Source organism: Athene noctua, chromosome 3 (assembly GCF_965140245.1).
Source record: "Athene noctua chromosome 3, bAthNoc1.hap1.1, whole genome shotgun sequence".
Lineage (NCBI taxonomy): Eukaryota > Metazoa > Chordata > Aves > Strigiformes > Strigidae > Athene > Athene noctua.
Genome location: NC_134039.1, coordinates 76,472,715 through 76,493,714, shown reverse-complemented (window position 1 = coordinate 76,493,714; position 21,000 = coordinate 76,472,715). Strand labels below are relative to the sequence as shown.

General features: G+C 38.4%; 1 protein-coding gene across 5 annotated transcripts in view; it reads right to left on the bottom strand.

Moving 5' to 3' along the window:
* Positions 1 to 4,927: 4,927 nt before the first annotated feature.
* Positions 4,928 to 21,000, bottom strand: part of CD36 (CD36 molecule (CD36 blood group)) — a 38,018-nt gene continuing 21,945 nt past the window's right edge. For 4 of the 5 annotated variants that reach the window (XM_074903413.1, XM_074903414.1, XM_074903411.1 and 1 more), the window contains exons 4-14: positions 19,560 to 19,704; positions 16,731 to 16,910; positions 16,490 to 16,581; positions 16,026 to 16,072; positions 13,698 to 13,767; positions 11,876 to 12,063; positions 10,998 to 11,116; positions 9,641 to 9,714; positions 8,779 to 8,833; positions 8,417 to 8,581; positions 4,928 to 7,318 (exon numbers count right to left, since the gene is read on the bottom strand). In XM_074903413.1, the coding sequence (XP_074759514.1) occupies positions 8,417 to 8,581; positions 8,779 to 8,833; positions 9,641 to 9,714; positions 10,998 to 11,116; positions 11,876 to 12,063; positions 13,698 to 13,767; positions 16,026 to 16,072; positions 16,490 to 16,581; positions 16,731 to 16,910; positions 19,560 to 19,704 (1,135 nt within the window). In that variant the 3' untranslated portion in view covers positions 4,928 to 7,318. Of the gene's footprint in view, positions 7,319 to 8,412; positions 8,582 to 8,778; positions 8,834 to 9,640; positions 9,715 to 10,997; positions 11,117 to 11,875; positions 12,064 to 13,697; positions 13,768 to 16,025; positions 16,073 to 16,489; positions 16,582 to 16,730; positions 16,911 to 19,559; positions 19,705 to 21,000 lie in introns of all 5 variants that reach the window. The other variant, XM_074903415.1, reaches the window with a different exon arrangement.

Genomic DNA, 21,000 nt, shown 5'->3' with positions numbered 1-21,000 from the left:
CTTCTTAAATAGTATTTTGGAACATCCAAGGAGTGACCTTAAAAAAAAAACCCAAACCAAAACTTAGAAGAGATAAACAAGATAAGTTAATATAAACCTGCTCCTGAATTATTTAGCTGGGTATTCTTTTCATTAATTTCACTCTTCTGCCTACAAAGATTTTTAGGGGAGGTTCCGTAAAAGGGCTCAGCTGTGAAACAAGAACAGCAAAGGATTTAAGTACCTGGTCCCATATCTATGAAGACAGTAACTTGGCTGCTCAACAAGGGAGGATGAGGTACCTGAGATGGGGATATGCAAAGGTCAACAGTCTTAGGGGGATTCTGCCAAAGCTAGCCAAAAAGTCTTCGTGATTGGCCTCCTGCATGACTTTTGTGGCCTCCTGTAATGAGCCCAGTCCTGAAAAATACAGCTATGGAAAGAGATTATAAAATGATCTAGTAAGACTTCTCACAAGACATGCTCTGGAATATTTGAGATATCCAAGAGGGATGAGTGGTATGATATGGAGTCTATTGGAGACCTAGACCCTCCTAAATTAACGGTTAATAAAAATATTATGTGTTCTGAGAGATATTGAATTTACAGTTAGGCAGCTGAGACTGTTCAGAGCATTTCTGCTTTCCCTGGTTCACTTGCACGTGTGTACAGCACACAACCCACATTTGGTAGGGTATCAGCAGTGAACAGTTTAGGGGCTGGTGGACAACAAACTCACTAGTGATCTGATGTTCCTGCTTCCCCAACCTGTGCAATACCTACGGCCTATTGTGTTCAGGCTTGTCCTTGTGGAGTACTGCAGCCTGCCTTTCACTTTATAGCCATCTGTCTGCACACCCCTACCTGCATCTGTGGCTGTTCTCCCTGTCCTGGTCTTCCAGAGTGCTCTTATCCTCATTGCCTTGCACAGGGGCGCTCAAAAATGAGTGTTACATTGTTCATTTCAGCTTTGTTGAAAGTCATTGCCATCACCATGTGATTTGCCCGCCCTTCCTCCCTCTGCATTTCACTCCCCACTTCATAAATTCTACTTTTAAAGGCATATATTAGGGAGCAAGAGAACATAGTAGATAAGAGTTGTTCAGATAGACAATTAACGTTTCCCAGTAATGTACACACACACAAGGCTCAGCAGCCAATTAGAGCTGCAAAATCTGTCCCACACTGAAGCATATGTCAGTCAACTCTATTAGCACAATGAGGGAGGGAAAGCAATGGTGAGGTCAAGATGTAACTGCAGTTACTTTGAAAATGGTATTTGCAGGCAGTGCTTCACTGGAGATGATGCCCTAAAGAGGATGCTTGTCTGGAGGGACCCATGTCGCGTCTCATCCAGGCTGGCCATGTCGGAGCACATTTTCTCTTTTTTTCTCTTTTCTCTTTTCCCCTCATTCCCTTGTACATTTGTTTGGTCTTTGTTTTGCCCAGATAGAAGAGTTACTATTACAGTTGCTGCATACTGTGAGTTATGGACATCACAAATAAATCGTTGTGCCTGTAAACCTATTTCATCAACCTTTCTTCAACAGTGAGAACTTCCAGTCTTTTTCAGATGAAAACCAAATAGGTGATTTAAACACTTGTCAAAGATTTTAACATTCATAAAACTATTTAACAGGTCTCAGCTCAGATCTGATTGATCGGAGATAGTTGCTTGAACTGTCTCCTGTGTGTACTACATCAGAGAGGTTGAAATGCAAAGTCAAATATATTAGTTTAAGGTGACACCACCACAAATGATTTAAACTCATCAGACATATTGCTGAATAACAGCTATCACCTGCTATCTGGGAGACTTTGATGTGGTGTGATGTGCCCTCCACCACCACAGCCAGGGCCACTGACCACTCTCATGTTCATGAAGCTGTGAAACACAGATTACAGAGAGGCACTCTTATCAGACTTCGAGCTAAATACACTCTTGAAAGTTTTCTACAGGGGTATGAGGCATTGCCATGCTAAACCATCTGTGCAGACTTGCCTTTCTTTATCTTTGTGCAAAACTTGTCCTCTGGCACATTCAGCCTCTTTACTCATGTAGTCAAGACAGAGCAGCCCCTTCCAGATCAAAGCAGCTTTAAACAGAAGTACTTAAATGTTTTGATATTTGGTGCTGCAATGCCTAAGGGGTACTTGACCACAGGAAGGAATTCAGGCAAACACAGGGTAAAATCTGGCTCTTCATCTGGATTCATAAAAGCTGGTGTGATAAGAAATAGATCATCTAAATGCCAAGAAGTGATTCATATTTGTCCTTCCTTAAGGAGAAGATGCATCTAGCATTTATGTTATAGTTCCTGCACCTGGCTAGAAAGGGAGATCAAAAGTATTTGGTCCTTGATTTTTTGACTACTTCAGGTTTTAATACAGTAAGAATTAAAATCACCACAAAACCAGTCCTCTGTCTCTCAACCAGTACCCAAAGCAGAGCCAAGACCCCTTTCATCTTTGTGGATTAGCAAACATCTTCATTGAGGGCTTTAGAATTTAGGTCATTTGGAGGAATAAACTGTATCATAGCATACTCTCTTCATCAGGATTAGTGTGATCTAAATGGGTTCACATAAAAATAGGAGCTTTTGGAACCCACATATTCCATATTCTGGCTGATACTTGTAGTTATTGACTTAATTTTACTGCTGGCAGTATTATGTACATCCCTCAGATACGGCTCCTTCAGGATTGTACTAAGTGCCAAATGACCTTATGCAGGAGATACATGTACATCCATGCAGCTGTGTGGGAGATGCTTCTGGGTGCTCAGGGAAGTCTCCATCTGCTGCCTGGAAGATTAGATGGAGGCTGGAATAGATGTCCTGAATTAACCTCTTAAGTGAACTGACTTGTTGAATTAAAATATATGCTTTGCCTAAAGTTCTTTCTTTTGTCCTTGTTTTATGTTAGTATCAGTCTTTGAATGTCAACAATGTTCTTCAATTTATCCTGCCAAAGACAACCAGACTGAGTTGGTCAAGACTGCAGAATAAAATGCAGCTGCTGCCACATCACAGTCAATGTATATGTGTGTGTGTGTCCATGTGCGTTAATTGTAGTAATAACTTCTGATTTCCAAAGGCGACACAGTGCTTGATCAGTAAAAAGATAAAAGGGTTGTCTTCCACATTTGTGGTAAAAACATGTGGTAAATCCATGTGTCTGGATTTGTATGTCAGTACCCAAAAGTATCTGCAGCTCCAGCAGGCTTTTACCTTCTGCTGCTACTTCGCGGTGCTGATCATGTTTTAGCTCCTATCATGAAAGAAACTACTGTTGAGACATTTACCTTTAGAAGCATTCACATATGTGGGCTTTCCATTTGGAAAAATTATGAGGGAAAACTATGAGAAAAAAGTAAGGGCAAAAATGCAATTTTCCAAGTCCTATTTGCAAATATTCTAGTGGGGCTGAACTTGTAAATGTGTTTAAGGTGAATCCAAAATCTGTCACATAAAAGAGCACTCACATGACTATATGTAAGTCTTAATTTGTCCACAAATCCCTGGATTTGCATGAGCAATGCTGGGCAAGAAAGACCTGAAAAATACGGGTGTGCCTGGTTACATCAAGCACATATTTCATAGAACAGCAATTCACAGAACTCAAGAGAAACCCTGGCCTTAGAAAAATACTACAGAATATTAATGGGCATCAAAATTTCTGTCTTGGCGCTGCATCTGTCATTCAGCTGACATGCAGGATGTGGTTTTTCTCACACTACTTTTAAAGTGATGTAATTATTTCTGGTGATGTCAACTGTCAAAGGAAGCAACAACGAATTTCAGACAGCATAATTTTTGACTGCCTATGCTGAAATGAAGCAGGAGAACTTGTGAAAAACTGAAAGCCCTTTGGGTGGCGCCTACTGCAAAGCATTTGGTCTCTTTTCTTACACAGAGCTGAGAAAATTCCCAATGTGGCTGTGTCTGGGTGGGCTCTAAATCCCTGTCTCCTTTGCGTACTGCTGGGAGAGGGTGCAACCACACATCTTCAGGGATATGGCATGCAATGAGGGAACAGAGAATAGAAAATTAATAGCATCTACTTATAAATGTGACTTGCATTTGATGTGAGTAATTTGCCACTTTGGTTTTTGGTTTTATATCACTACTGAAAAAAAAAAGCTGTAAATGTATTTTACTAGTTATTAAATGTATTATTTTTTAAATACTGTCGATGTGTACACCCATGAATAAAACAAGTTCTTGCCTAGTATTACAGTTAAAAGAATAGAGAAAACATAAATTTTCTTCTTTTTTTTTTTTTTTTTTTTCCGGGTGTAATAGCATGTTTACATTGCCTTAACAGACACTAGTAGGCTAGGTGGGAAGAACAGGTTTTAAGAAAGGTTTTGAAAACGTAATTACACTTAGAGATCAAGAGCTGGCACACCTGCTCTGGGGTGTAAGTATGTGGGCTATTAGATCTTGGGTCAGATCTGATTTTCACCAGTGGTTTTCACCCATAAGGACCTGGGATGGGTGGGGAACGTGAGGCACGAGCGCAGCCAGGCTCACCTCCCACCTGGCCTGCTGAGCCAGCAGAGCCAGCAAAGGGTGTTGTAATGTGCTGCTGGATGTGCTAGCACCATGCTGCCAACCCGGGGAATTGAAAGCAGGTCTCTCTCTGAGCTTGGTTTCCTGGGATTTTTTAAGAAATCCTACAGTTTAGACATGCTGGTGCTCAGCTCTGCCCACAAAGTCCCCTCCATTTTGTAATCCACAGCATAAATGTTGTGCATCACTGGTATTTATAAAATATCATGTGGCAACATTAAAGGTGATATGCACCTCTAAGCAGCTGTGATGTGCCAGAATATGACATAACAAAGTTAGCTGTAAGCTCACTTTTTCATCAATTTATAAAATTGATCTCTAGGAAAAGGAAACATAGCCAAAATACCAAAAAAAAATGAAACACAAGGACTTAATTATTCAACACAAAAGACTTTATTTACAATTAGACATAAGGATCTCAGAAGGAAGAGTTTGAGCTTTATTTATTTGTATTGAGTTCATTAACATTTCTAATAAATGTTTATCCTGCACTGTTTGAACAAATGTAAATACTTAACATTAACCTTAATAACATGAATTGACAATAACTGAAACTGATGCTTTGGACAAAATAACTACTAATAATAATTCATGTGAAATCTAAGTGCTGAACATAGTTTAGAAGTCCAAACCTGCATTGAGATCAATGAGATTATACATATGAACAACAACTGCATTTGTGTGCATGCAAAACTGGGCCCTGAGACATTTAAAATCATGGCCTGACTTGCTGGATCACTGCTGCTGGAGCACCACATAGCATAAACACTACTAGTAGAGCAAACACTAACTTGCTGACAATAGACTTGAAGCCATAGAAAAAGAAGCTGAAATGCTAGTGTATCAAAAATGACAGGAGCATTGCTGCTGTTTCTTTCGTGGAAAGATATCACTGTTAGATTCTGGCACAAAAGACTAGCTTTATTATAAAACTTGGTGTCAGATCTTGAACCACAAGCAGAGCTGTACTTGTGTCAGAGAAGGTGTCTTAATGACTTCAGCTGTCCTCGTACTTTTTTGACAGTCCATAAGATGCTTGGGATGCCTTCAGTTGTGACAAACAGTGCCCAGACTAATATGGGAACAGAACATCACATGTGCCAGCAGCAGTAATGTAGAGATGAGAGAAAAGTCTTGGGTTTTATTGACTAGAAAGCACCATGAGTAGTTAAATGCAAAGGCTCTCTAAGTGAGAGCTGAGCTTCCCTTCAGTGTCATGGCTCCTTCACATCTCCTGCCCTGTTACTTTGTGTTTCCAGCTCGCAGCCATGTAGCACATAGATCTTGCTTTCATGAATAATCTCTTGGGACTTCTGTGATTCATCAACTCTGTTGATAGCTACACAACTTTGTCCACAAAGAATATGGGATTAAAACAACAGCATTTTAGTCAGTTGGGTTTTACTGTTTATTTCCAAAGGGTGAAAACTTCCTAAAGGTACTTGACCAAAAATACTGTCATTTACTAGCAAGACAAACCTTTCTGGTTTAATGTCCATTGTAGCATTACTTACAAACATCAGACTGAACTGAGGCTGAACTTAGTGCTCTCGTTCTGATTTCAGTGCATCCATGGGAAGAGACCCCACAACACTCAGTATCTGCCTCACTGAAAATCATTTCTAAGATATGTCATTCAGATTAATGAAAAAGTAAACCATTTACACAGATGGCAGTGTTTGCTACCTGTCTACAGGCTGATGCATCTCATTAAACAAATGATTGCACAAATTTCCTTGTTACAGATGGTTTATCATTAATGAATTGGGGTTACCTGTTTTGGTTTATTTTCTTCCACAGGAAGGAAGTGGAACGCTCTGATGTTTGATCAAAATCATTATCTCAGTCTTTTCTGTGTCTGGAGCATTTTGGAATATTTTCTCTTGAAGTTAACGGTGACATATCAGATCATTCTCTAAGGGAGGCCTTGGGTGAAGTGAGGTTAAGGCAGAGCAGAGGCTGGTGGTCAAGCAAGAGCCAGAAAGAAAAGCACAGGGGAGGCAACAGAAAGAACAGTGGAGCAGGTTGGTAGTTAGGGAGTGGTTCAGATTACTAGAGCTGTGGGGGCAAATGTTGACGAGCTCCATCAACATATGAATGACTGTGGTGTGTCTATGAGCCATCTCCATATAAAATGTATAAACCACATATTTTAGTAAGTCTTTTATTAACTTCATGTATTACGGTTAGTAACTTTACATAATAAACGTCACATTCAATGCAATTCAGATCCCTGAATAAAGGACAGAGAGCAGTTCTATTGCAGCAGCTTTCATTCCTTGAAGGAACAGAAAGAAACATTGCAATGAGAGCATCTAGAGCACAGCATGAGCCTAAAGGTGGAGTCATTCCCAGTTTGTGCTCAGAGACAGAACATCAGCAAACAGCTTTCATCTTGCAAATCCCAGAAGAAAAAAAGTAGCAGGTTGCATAAATAGCAGAAGGTGGACTAAAATCCAAACTGCACCTCAACTTCAGTCTGCTTGGATGTCATTTAAAATTTGTAACAAGGTTACAAATAATCAAAGTTATCTGAAAGCATAGTTTCCATGGTGGCCTCTTTAGTGATGTCAGAAATGTGGACCTTTGGAAACATCAGCTTATTTGGATTAGTGAGCTGGTCTTCTCAAAATGGAAAAGCATATTGAATTCCATAGCATGTGGATTGACTGTGCCTTGAATCATATCTTTTGTCTCTGAATTTTAACATGCTGCTTGGCTGCAATTTCTATCAAACATTGACTCCTTTTGAAGTCTTTTGTTACCTGTAGTGAAATAAAACAAGAATTCAGCATGTGATGAGGTAAATCTTTGTCTTAAAAATATCTCTTTGCTACTCACCATAACATTCGTGTCTCTGCACTTCTTTAAATCACTCCAAAAATGTTTGTTTCCCTAGATCATAAAATCATAGAATGGTTTGGGGTTGGAAGGGACCTTGAAGATCATCTAGTTCCAACCCCCTGCCATGGGCAGGGACACCTTCCACTAGCCCAGGTTGCTCAAAGCCCCGTCCAACCTGGCCTTGAACACTGCCAGGGAGGGGGCAGCCACAGCTTCTCTGGGCAACCTGTGCCAGGGCCTCACCACCCTCCCAGTGAAGAATTTCTTCCTTGTATCTAATCTAAATCTGCCCTCATTCAGTTTAAAACAGTCCCCTCTTGTCCTATCACTCCCGGATAAAGAGTTCATCCCCGTCTTTCCTGTAGGCCCTTTAAGTACTGGAAGGCCACTATAAGGTCTCCCCAGAGCCTTCTCATCTCCAGGCTGAACAACCCCAACTGATGATGTTACTGCATTAATCCACCACTTCGTTATTCTATCCATGATGGGAGTATATGTAGTCTTAGTGGGCTAGGTATGCTAAGGAGATGTTTAGACTAACATGACAGTGATGTGTGACTGAGAGAAAGAAGTGAGAAACCCTATCCAACACAATAAAAAATGTGATTTACAGTGGATTGTCTGAACCCAGATAGAGGTATGTCCTGGAAGAGCACAGGAAACTGCAGCTGTGTGGCCTCTGTCCCAGAGAAGTACTAGAGGGCACTTCTGAACAGTTTATCAGTCTTGGATAAAATGCCTGTTTTCATAAACTCACAACAATCATGTTGTGCTTTGGAATAAAATAAAATGTTGGTCTTCTGATATAATTTCCAGTACCTTCTCCTAGGCGTGTTAAGAGCATCCTGAAAATTAAGGCTGGGTAGAGAATTTGAAAACATTAACTAAATTATCTGGATGATTTCCCACAGAACAACTGCACTTAAAAATAAGAACAGCTAAACAGGTAATGATTCTGAACTTCTTGAAACCCTGAGGAAAAGTTACTACTGAGGACTGAGCTGTTAGTACTTACTTACTTATTTTAATTTCTTTGATCTGCATATGAAATAGGAACCCATGAATGCGAGGAACAGCACAGAACCTGCGATCATTAACACCAGCTGCAGCACACTCAGCATCTGGACCCGACTGGTGACTTTATTTCTGAACATTTCTGCTTTTGCATCTCCAATGACAGCAGACTGAAAGAGTGCAAGAAAAATGTCAGTGAAAAGTAAGCATGCAAGCCCTCACTTGTTGAATATATTCTTGGTGTGTGCAAATCTTAGCATGAGATTAACTGCTCAGTTTCAGGGCACCAAGACTGAAAAAAACAGGTCAAGTTGGTTTTTTGCATTTTTTTAAAACTCTGAAGATTATAGACAGAACATATACTAACCTCATTTAGCCAAAGAAGAGGAAAAATATAAGGTTTTTGAACTTTTGATAGAGCTCTGAAATGAGAAAATAAGTACACCATGTTATCTTTAGTTTGGCGCATAATTCCAGTCTCTACTTAAACTTTTTTTCTTCTCTAATTACATTTCTACATTCCAGATGTACCTATTTAGTATAGTTTTGGACTGAAAAAAAAAAAAAAAAAAAACCCAACCAAAACCAAAAACCAACAACCTACAATTAACAGTGATTTTACATATCACGTAACCATCTCTTTCTCTCTAGTCTTCCATATGTGGGTAATCAGAAAGAAGAAAGGCTGGACACAGCTAGGTGTTGGTGGGAGGGTCTGAAGATCTGTGTGGTGTTCACCTGCCAGAGGTATAGGATCCCAAAATGCACATCTCTACATGTACATTTGGGACAATGAAGAGAAAAGAAACAACTAGAGACCTGTCAATCCTTGTGATAAAATCCGTCTAGTGACATAGCACACATAAATGCTCTCTCTCATTGGGTTTATTGCCGAAAATATATTTTGCCTTCTAGTTCATCCTCATGGCCCCCACTTGTGTTTTGCAAGAATGTTATTTTCAATAACGTGTTGCCTTGTAGGCTTCTGTGGGGAAATCAAATGTCCATTAAAAAACTTGGGCAGTGCCTCGCTCAAGAAGTCTTGCCCTTTTGCTGAAGTTTATTTTCTCTGGAAAGTCATGACTGAAATTTTTGCAATACAGAAGAAAAGGCTTTGGGAAAGTATTTTTATTTATTCTTGTACCAGCGATTTCTACTGACACTCTTGTAGACCAATGAGCCGTCTTGAAAAAAGTATTTAAAAAACAAAATAATGAAATAGTACTTACTCAATTTTTGGTGCAGGCTTCACAAGTAGGTTTACTTGCAGCCTTTTTGCAAACTGTAGTGTAAAACCAGTGATCTAAAACAAAACAAAAAAACCACACCACATGAATTTAAATTCTTGAATTTGATGTTTAAACCTAGAACATGGACTGTGTTGAAAAACAGTTTGATATTATTTTATCCATACATTTTGAAGGATTCAATTTTTATGAAATTTTAATATTTCTAGGGTGTCTCATTTCTTACAGAAGTTCTGATTTTGTGGCTTTACCATAGTTAGTTCTGTAATTTGCAATTAAATCAAAGAAAAAAAAAAAGTTAAAAAGCAGTCATTAAATGTTTCATATATAAATATGTTTTAGAGGATTTTTTCCACCAGAAACTAGCTAAATTTTCTTTTTCAATAAGAAGGATGTTTAACGTGCATATGGCCAAAACCAAACATTTTATATCAGAACAAACATATCAAAACAAAGGTCAGATCTTTTATTCATCTCCTTCTTTTCTCTTCTGTCCTCCACAAAAACAAGACAGGGCATGATTCTTGAAAATTTCATATCAGATTTAGGAAATATGAGTTTATGGTTCTATTCAAAATAGGATAAAACAAAGATTTAACTTCGGATCTCCTCAGTGAAGTTACATAACTGTCAAGTTATATGACAAAAAATATTTTAGTGAGAAATCCTGAATTTTACCTTTTCATCCAAATTCAGAGCAAAATAAAATTTTAGAACCTTAGAACTCATCACACAATTCAGAAAACTTTGGTAAATACATGTAAAGTTAAGAATCTGAAATACTGGAACAGAAGTAGAGGTATATTTGGAGGCAATCAAAATCAGAGCTGTTATAAATTCGTTTAGTTTGAGAGTTCTCTTGGACAATCCAAGTCACAAAGACTATGTTAGGTCTGTTCAGACTTCTAGAAAATTTCTTGGAAATAAACTGCTGTATATTTAATTTAAATTGAGATAGTAACTATACCAAAATATCTATAGAAAAAAAAAAAAAAAAGTCTAGAGGGAACAGAAGCACTTTCATAGAAAATAATTTTCTCATAATACTTGGTCATAGAAAAGCTATAGCATACTTCAAAGTCTGCAGAATCTATTTAATCCCACATTCCCAATAAGGAAAAATCAAAACTTATTTTCCAAACTTTGAAGGTCAGAATGAGACAAAGTTCTGCTCTAAATTTCCCCTGCTAAAACCATAACACTTTTGTGAGCAGATCTTCCAAAAGCGAGCACGAAGATATTGTATCTTCTGCTCATCCCTCTGGTATAAAAGCCTACTACAATTAAATTTAAACATTGCAAGCTTACTGAGTTACAAGGATTAAATATTTGGACTTACAGGCTCTATATCTAGAAACGTCTCATGCTCCTTCTCATTGGGGCTCAGGCCTTCAACGTCATGCAATATAGAATCACTTGCATGAAGAAAATGCGGAAGAGAGATAAATACTGGTTTTCCTATTTGAAAAAAACAAACTCATTTGAATCATTAAGCCTTGTTTCAGTCTTCATCTTCTGAAGCCATTTTCCATGCAAACATAGTTTTTTATATAGACACACTGTCCTCATAAAACTGTTAATAGTCTCAACCCCCACCAAAATAATTGAGCTTTTCTCTGATTCTACTGTCATGAGGAAAATTTGCATGGTGAAATTAATTGTAGTTACAAATCCTGCTTGTCTGTGTCTACACTGTGGAGCTGGCAGTGCTCCCAGTTTCATGCTGAGGTGAGGACTTGGCTGTCACTGTTTTCCCCCACTTTCATGATCTTGTTTTAGTAGAAAGCAAGCCTGAAGGGAACCCATGCTGTCCAAATGCAGACTCTGTATATATTTATCATACTGATACTAAACAAAGCCAGTTGTGTCTCTCAGTCTCTGCATGTGTATATAGTTATGTACACAATTATCACAAATACAAGACTATCTGGCTTTTATACAGTGCCTTCTCCTTTCCTTTCTATACATAACATTCCTGCAGCTTCAGTACACAATCTGTAGTATCACGATTTTGCATAGCACTATGCAAAATACAGAAATATTATAGTCCTCATTTTGGGAAATGAGGCTGCAGAAATGTAAAAGATGTCACAGGCAATCTGTGCAAGAATTCACAAACACGAACATTCTGGGTCTTAGAGTAACACCTCAGCTACAGGACGTGTGCTTTCTCTCCAGTTAAATGTCTTGCCTGGCAGTACCGTGTCACTGCTATACCTGCTTTGCAGGCACTGATGTCTAGGACTCCACCTAATGTGCAGTTCTTTGATATGACTTCATCTGTACAGAAGCAATAATTATCTCCAACTTCAGCAGGTGATGCAAATGCTTCACGAGGAACTGTGAAACGGTAGAGTGAGATTCCCTTCACTTCCTGCTTGCTCTGGAAAACTCCATAGATCGATCTGAATATAACAGAGGAGAAATGTTTCAGTCATTCCAATTAAAAATCTGGTTTTGTCGCAATACTCCTTAAGGATCCCTCAACTGTCTGTCTCTTAAAAGAAACAAGCGCTCCAGGGACCCAGTGTCCAGATTTTCTTCACATTGTTCAGGAGTTTGTAGGAGTGTTCCTCTGCAAGGGAGAATATTCCACTCTTTCACAAAAGAATGTCCAAGCTCAGAGGTGAGCATGACAGTGCACAAAAAGACAGATAAAACTACTAATATTAACAATAAACAATATACACAAAACCAACTAATTAAGAGCTCTTTTCCCTACACACTTCTACACCCACTGTTATTATGAAATTTTTTTTACTACAGTGGAGATACTTATCAGTTTAAATCAGCTCTGCTATAGGTTTATGCTGACCTGATGATACTAATCTAAGCTTTATGATGCAGGCAACATTCTGCATATAACCTTATTCCATGGCATATGAATCAGAATACCACTTAAGCTTCTTTTTGCCGATATATTACCAAATGATAAGAGCTATGGTTGTTAGACAGATCAACAAGAGTTTGCATTGCAGCCAAACAAAAGAAGCATTCTGGGTTTCGCAACATGGACAGAATCATTTTCCATAACCCTGTTTCAGAATGACCTTTGGGCAATTATGACTGTCCTTCTTCATTGTTCATTAATTGTGAGAAATAAATGGCCAGAGGGATCTCTCAAACTGTGTGCAATCAGTCCAAATAATTTTATCATTTCTCCTCTGCATAGATTTCCCTTTTCTATGACTTGTGAAATGCTTTCCAGTTTGGGGATACAATTACCTAACAAAAAAAAAAAAAATTAACTTCATGTAAAAACACGGATCTTTATAAACAAACAGTCTGCAAAGCAAATGCCCCACATTAAACCTAGTTAAAAAGGAAGTAGTTGTTTCCAAGCAGCAAAATAAATAAAGGGGTCAAAACCTCCCAAAGTAAACACAGTGTGATGTACTTTAAATCTTTTAACATTACTTTCAGCAATCCCACTGGAGAAATCAGGGACACTGGATAGCTGCAGCAGAAGCAGCAGACTGAAAAGCCATCATATGGGATGTATTAAGCAGGTTTGATGGTTTGTAAGTACATAAAAATATCCTGTGAGAAAACAATTTTGAGTATCTCGTGGATGACGCTAAATCCAGTTCTGTATAGATGATGTTCTGCATAAATGCCAAAGATGGGCCTGACTGAACCCTGCTGTACCTATTCCTTCTCAGACCAAGTAAGGCAGGTTATAGACTGGGTCCTGATCTTCGAAGAAGTTCAAGACCTGGAACTCTGTGACCCTCATTGTCTTTCATAGATCTGTAACAGCTCACAGCAGTGTCAGATATACCTGAATTATACATCTGTAACTGGCTGAAGTAAAAACCACCAAAAATAGCTTGCTACTTGACATAAATAAAAGTGGTAGAATAATTTTCTGAATCATAAGCACGTCTTACAAATTTACTTGTATTTAGCTGAAATGTTTCTGTTGAACTGCCTCAGTGACCTGAGCCCAAGCAGAGCCACTGCAGCTGCCCTCTGAAACGAAAGAGCATTTGGGTGGCACACACCGGTGTGCACGCACACAAGGAAGGGACCAGCCTACCTGCAAATATCGGAGGAGAAGAAACGCAGTACCTGATCCTTCTTAACAAACGGTGGGAATGACGCCCCGTCTGTGAATAAAATAAAATAACAGCTTGAAAGCAATTCCACTTAGAAGACATGATTTAATTTCTAGCTCAATACTCGGCTGTTACTTTCCTATAAAGCTGTGTAAAAGGTAAACAGAATGAGTCATTTATGAGGACTGAATTGCTTTTGAAAGCAAGCCAAATTATGGCAGTTATTTGTTTGGGTTTGGGTTTTTGTTTTTTTTTTTTACAGATGTGAACCTGTATTATCAAACCCATTCAAAACAGAGGATACAAACCCCAGTCCTCCTTAATACAAATCCCAATACCTGCTGCCATTGCTTCAAGGTTTATGCAGTCTAAAAAGCTAAACCTTTCTAGAGATGCTTGGTTCATCTGCAGTTATGGCACTCAGCCTTACAAAAACCACAGCTTTAGACTTCAGAAGTGCCTATTTAATAATTAGTGCTAAACAGTTTTTCCCCTAAACATTGCTCCAGCTGACCTCTTTGTCAGTTGTGACATAATGGAGAGAAGGAAGCACTTCTAGGGCACAGCCCATGGTAGACATGAATAATAGGTCAGAGGAATAGGACTTTGGTGATGTCTTTTTCTCCACTCATTATAAAAAGAACACAGACAGCCAGTTCAGATGCATATTTCTGCACTGCAAGCCTCTAGAGTTAAGTAAGAAGGCTGTGCCATTTTTCCTGAACAAGGTGTTGTAACAAACCTTTAACCAGTACATTTGTTACTTCTTGATACAATTTCTGTTTAGTTTCTTAGTCAGCAACCATAACCAAAGGATTGAAAACATCTGTCATATCTTTGAATCTAGTTGGCAAGAGCAAGAAAGCTAAATTACATACTGCCACTTGCCCACTGCTGACAGAAGCACTTTTTCTTAAAGAAGTTCCAAGATCATCCTAGACACACACTCTATTTCTACATCTTGGCACTCTTGGAAAGTTTGCAAACATGAACTCATTTCAAGCTCCATACAAGAATATTTCTTAATATTTTTATCTAGATATTTACTTATACTATACATGTTGCGCTTTGGTGTGAAAACTTATAAGATAAGAAGGAATTCTCACACTTACTTACAAGACTTTTTAAACCTGCTGCTTCTCTAAATACAGTCTTTCCTGAGCAGTCACACCGAATGCTCTTGTAAACTGGGTGATAACCTTTGCTAACAAGGAAAAGCTCCACATTTTCACTGTCCTAGAGTTCTTAGTCTAGTTAGTTGAGTATGTCTACTCCATCGGCTGTGGAAGAAAAAAACCAAAAAGCTGACCCTGGGAAAAAAGGGTTCAGGCTCCATAAAAAAGAAAGAAAGTCTCAAAACCTAAGAAAATATCACCTCCTTTAAAATTAATTACACGGTTTAGAAAGGAACTAATCCTTCTTGATTCACAGACTTTTAGAAAGTCAGTTTCTTATGACGTATTTCAAATACTTCAGAATAACTTGCCACATGCTCTGGGTTATAAGGAAAATTATCTATAACAGGTAAAGAAGCACAGAAAATAAAATTTAAAAAACCCCAAAACAAACCAACAGCCCAAAACCCTGATTGTTTTGATACTCGCCCACTGAAGGCCTACAGCTCTTTGCAAAAGCCTCCATCATGACATCTGCCAGCCTTAGCTCAACAGATTGTGGTGTCCTCACAGTGATGCTTTCACTCATCAAGAAGAAAATTATCATCTTGAGCAAATGTATCTTAACAACTCAATTGTTTTCATATGCATTCCAGAAACAAATTCAAAAATATTCTTCTGTAGTTTATTCATCCTTTCCTATTCATTCCAAACCACCTGTCTGACAGCCCTTTCCTTTGTCACCTTGATTTCTTTTCATATCTCAGTAAAAATCTTTTCTGTCCATTCTGGTGCACTTAATTTTATTTTTCAACACTGTAAATGAATGTACATTATTAGAATGCAAAGATAATTTTCAGATGCTATATCAAAGAAAAAGAATCTTAGTTATGTTGTACCATAAAGATAATTAGTAGGAGAGAACTGACTTTTTTTGTTGTGTTTCTTCCATATCTACTCTAGCTGAAGAGTGTGTGTGTACATGTATATATAAAATAATGTACAATATCATACTATATATATATTATAACAGATACATATGCATGCATAGTAGTAGTAGCATGTATACATTCATATTTATACAGACATTTAATATACAGAAGACATAAGTGTTGAAGGAATTAACTTAAATATCACATCTCATTATTCCCTTGCCATATCAAGAAATAAGTTAAAAAGCTTTAATAGGCTCACCTGTGCCGTTAACCAGATCGCAGTGTCCTTCCCAGTATGAAAGATTCCTTTAAAATAAAAAAGAAGTCATGCTGCATGTAGTATATTGTACCATGTAATCCATTTCATTACTTGTATTCCTAAATACAACTGCTCCAGTATAATCCTGATCCATTAGCAAAGTCAGACAACAGAGATGTTCATTCATTTATTCAGATAATCTATATGATCTGTTAGAATAGGATGAAAGGGATGTAGCCAGTAAGTATGCAAAACAGAAGTAACTACTAGTATCAAATAATTAATAACTGTCTTAAATCTGATCTCCTAATAGAACCATCAATAGCTGAGAGAGGTGGTTTTGCTAAGCCCAGGGCTTGATGCAGCTTCCTTTGAATTGAAGACTTTCCATTTATCTATAGCTCTTAGTGAATATATGTATGTTGAAAATATGTATGTTTTTAAATTATACAATGTTATGATACCTTTTGTTTTTATAGCTTTCAATTATTGCTGTTTTTTCAATATCTTCTTTCCCAGTATAGACTTTGTAAAGTCCATCCAATGTCTCATTATACTGTAACAGACACAAGAAAAAAGAGTAACAGTTAAAAGTACTGAACCAGATTCTGTCATTGGCATATTTTTCTTCCTCACAGCAGCTGACTTAATTTTTATTCACAGAATGATAACTGAAGGCTTTGCCTCTTCATTAGTTTCACTTACCGGGTAGAAGACTCCCACAACTGGGTCCAAGGGGAAGGGGACCTTGTTTAAGAAGGGATCTTTATATCCCCACAGTATTTCTTTCACTGTTCTGTTCTGCAGCATCTGTGACTTAGAAGCTTTAATCCAAGTATTTAATAGTAGTTGTATAAAAGTGTTTGTATACAAGGCAGGTGCAGCCTACAACAGCAATAAAATTCATGTTTAGCATAAAATTCTGCATGTGCTTTGGATCAAAAACCCAGAGACTGACTCCAAGAAATCTGTGGCAATACCAGTTTCCAGAGGTGCAGCTCACTGTAAGTTAAGTTTCTAAAAGTGATACTCCTTAACAAAACAATACTGGGTGTAATTTATACAAAAGCAGAAAATTTGTCTTTATTGCTTACATGAGTTCACTAGATCAGCCCTAATCACAGAATCACAGAACAGTTGAGGTTGGAAGGGACATCTGGAGGTCATCTGGTCCAACCCCTCTGCTCAGGCAGGGCTACCAAGAGCCAGTTGCCCAGGACCATGGCCAGACAGCTTTTGAATAGCTCCAAGCAATAATCGCAAATCCCTATCTGTATAACATGGGTTGTACCACTTATGGTTTTCTAACTCTTCTGTCACCTCCATATGTCACATACTTCAAACACACTAGCACTATAAACATGTAAGTGAAAATATACAAGCCTTGTCACTTACTGGCTTAGATAAGTGGTTTAGATTTGCTGTTATGCTAGCAGCAATACACAGAGAGCATAAAACTGAACAAGTGCTGAATCTCCATTATTTCTTTACTTAGAAAGAATATATATTTGCAACAAACAAGTCCTTCTTTCTGAACAGCTTTAATTCTAAATAATGGATAACTTAATTCAATGAAGAATAATGTAGATTTGCCAGTAGTAATTGTAATGAATGTTCCCAGAGGCATAAAGTCCCTACAGGCAATGAATAACTTGCAAAAGCAAACAGAAACTCTCTATGTTGGCCTGTCTGGTGAAGCAGGAAATTGTAACAATTTTGATAAGTAAATCTGTGTAAAAACAAGTGATTCTCTTAGTGCTCAGTTAGTAGGCCATCTCTTTGTACTTAACACTACAGGATAGCAATGGAAGGGTCTCTTTTGCTCTCATTTCTTCTTCCTTAATCCCATGAATCTTTTACTTCTGTCTGAACTCGAAAGCAGAAAGCATAGATGTGACAGTATTATGAGACAGAGATGTGGGCTCAATCCCCTTGGGGTTAAGAAAGCGTGAAAAACATCTCTGAATTCCCTTGTGAGCATTTTGATGACAAGGCTATAATATAAAAGGTGGGCTCTACTGGTCTGAAGTCAGTGCTGTCAAATGAGATAGTTTCTGAACACCAAAATGGGGCTTGAATCCTCTGTTTCCATATCCCCTGACACAGTTACTTACAGGCATGAGCCGATGCTTAGACCCATAGAGAGCTGCAAGCTCCATGTGTGGGAGCTAAGCAGTGTTAGTTAATGCTGTGACATGAAGGACTCTGAGCAAAGGAAGTATTAACAGCTTTTCAAAAGAGAGATGTGGGCCTAAATTAGGACACAGGCATAATATATCTGGTCTGAATAAGGCCGATCACCTTTATTTATTAAGTCCTTTTCTGCCTAGAGAAGGGAAAGCTCTGGGGATCTCATCACAATATTCCAGTACTTAAAGGGTGGCTACAAAGAGGATGGAGGCTCTTTCTTTACAAGGAGTGACATGGAGAAGACAAGGGGCAACGGGTACAAGTTGTACTAGGAAAGGTTTCATCTTGGTAGAAGAAAGAAATCTTTTACAGTGAGAACATTTAGTCACTGGAACATTGTAGAGTCCCCAACACTGGAGGTTTTCAAGGTGCAATTGGATAGGATGTTAGAAAAATCTAATCTGGGCTCCCCTTCTCAGAAGAGATTGGATCAGATAATCTTCTGATGTCCCTTCCAACATGAGCTCTTCTATGATGCTGTGATTGATTCTGTGATTCTGTATCATGTTAACACCAAGCCATCTCTTCACTCTGTCCCTAGCACCCACCCTCTCACAGTGATCCTGAACACTCACACGCTGATGCTACAGAGTTAGTGGAAGATAATCAGGCAACACTCTCAGGGCTGAATATAAATATGAAAACTGTAAACATCAGTCAAGGGCAAGCATTCTTAGCCTGTAACAACACACAAACATTTGGACTGAAAAGACTCTAGCACTACTCTAGGTAGGGACTCCCGTGCTTTTCTCTGAAGGACTAACATCTCAGTAGGACAGGAGAGCTCAGGGGATGCCATTGAAGTGGTGCTGAGGGGCACCACGGGGAGCAAGCAGCTGGGGCAGCAAAGCCATGCATACACTGAGCATGGGATTTAATACAGCCTCCCCTGGAAAGCCGGACTGAGGATGTTATGGAAAGGGTATGGCAAGTCTGTCTTGTACTGTTCATGCTGTACCTCACACAGAAAGGGAATCCATCCACAAACTCTTGACTCATTCCCACACTAAAATTGAATAGGATGATGCTTTTTGACACATCCCATCCAAACTGATGACTTTGCTTCCCTTGACAGGAACAAGTCAATTTTCATTTACTGTTAAGATTACCCTGGGAATATAAGGAAACCTTAATATATATGCAATACACCCTCAGAATTTTATTTTTTTAAAAAAGACAGTAATACAGCTATCCAGAGAGTAGCTGACACTCATGTCATCTGAGTTCATAGAGAGAAAACATATCCTGTGGTAGTTTCAGTATTACTAATGCTAACTTCTTCCCTATTTCCTCCAGTATCTCAACATTTGAATGTGCACACCAGGGGTTTGTTTCTTTACTCACAACAACAGCAAGGTTGAGGCACGTGATGGTATCATTTTCTGTCCCAACAGACATATCAGGTTCAAAACGAGCAATGTTAGGCAACATGTAGGATATTGTGCCATCAGAGTTTTCTGTGATATTTTCTTTGGGTAAATATCGCACCCTTGAAATACAAAATAAAAACATTGAATATTTTAAACATTTTATTTTCAAGACAGCACATAACCATGGCTGACTGAAGTTTTTTGAAAAGTTGAATATTTTTGTAGATGAACATCAAACATTTTATAACCACTGAAAGGATTATAAACTTTTCATTTGAATATATGTAAAAATTCCATTTTCTGTAAAATATTTTTCTTTTGGAAATATTTTCTTAATGCCTAATAGAATTTTTTTTCTTGATAATAAAATAAAAACAAATATTTAGTTTTTATTTCAATAGTAGACCTTGTATGTTCTTATATTTTGTTTTAAATTAATTATGTTTTGTCACTTTTTTTCCTAAGCTTTCTTATGGTTGCCTGTAATTAGGAGATAACACAGAATGGTTAATAAACACTCTCAAGTTTTGCTCTTATAAGCCTGTGTTGCAACAAAAAAGATTACAAGTTAGATCCATAATGGGAGTCACTTCGATGACTTTTCATATGCATGTGGAGATTTACAAGCAGCCTTTTAGCTCCACTGAGATCTTCATAAACCTCTCAAGCATGCCCTCTCAGCAGATCACTAAGGTACAAATCTCTGAGCTACTGTTCAACTCTTCAGGTCCCCATCCTCTTGCTGACCTCTCTGCTGGGGCAGCATCCAGCAGCATCATATGACTTAGCCTGTGCTGTGGGTCCACAAAGCTTGTCCCAGCTCCATCCCAGCAGGGATCTTCAGGGTACTCTGTCAGAACCTCCAGCCTGGGCACAGGGGGACCAAAAGCTTCAAAAAGCATTTCCCCATGGTACAGATGTAGCCAGTGCAGGTGGGCCTTACCCCAAAAGCAGCTGCATCTTGGCTTCTCAAGGCTGTTTTTTGTGCATGTCATTTAAATTGTCTAATGTGTAGAGCACCTACATGAATGTTGGGAGATTTTTCTTCTGATTAATATTACTTCTAACTGGAAACAAAAGACCTAAAACAAAGTTTCCCAACAGAATCATGGGGACAGTTGCCTTTTCCAGGCCAATTGTTCTACATTGTAATAAATTATTAAATATTTAAAGGGAGTTTGAGAGAGAGACTCAGTGTCACAGTGATTCAAGTAGACCCCATATCCCAGGTGAGCATGACTGCACAGTGAGAAGAGCTCTAGCCATCATTTCTTACACATTCTCATCTAGGCTTCTGGCAGATATTTATCCCTGAGAAAATAGGCACCATCACCACCACCAAAGTAAACATTTCTGTTTGGTAGGAATTCACCTTCTGCAGTATTTTATGACTGGTTAGTTTCCTGATTCCTGTG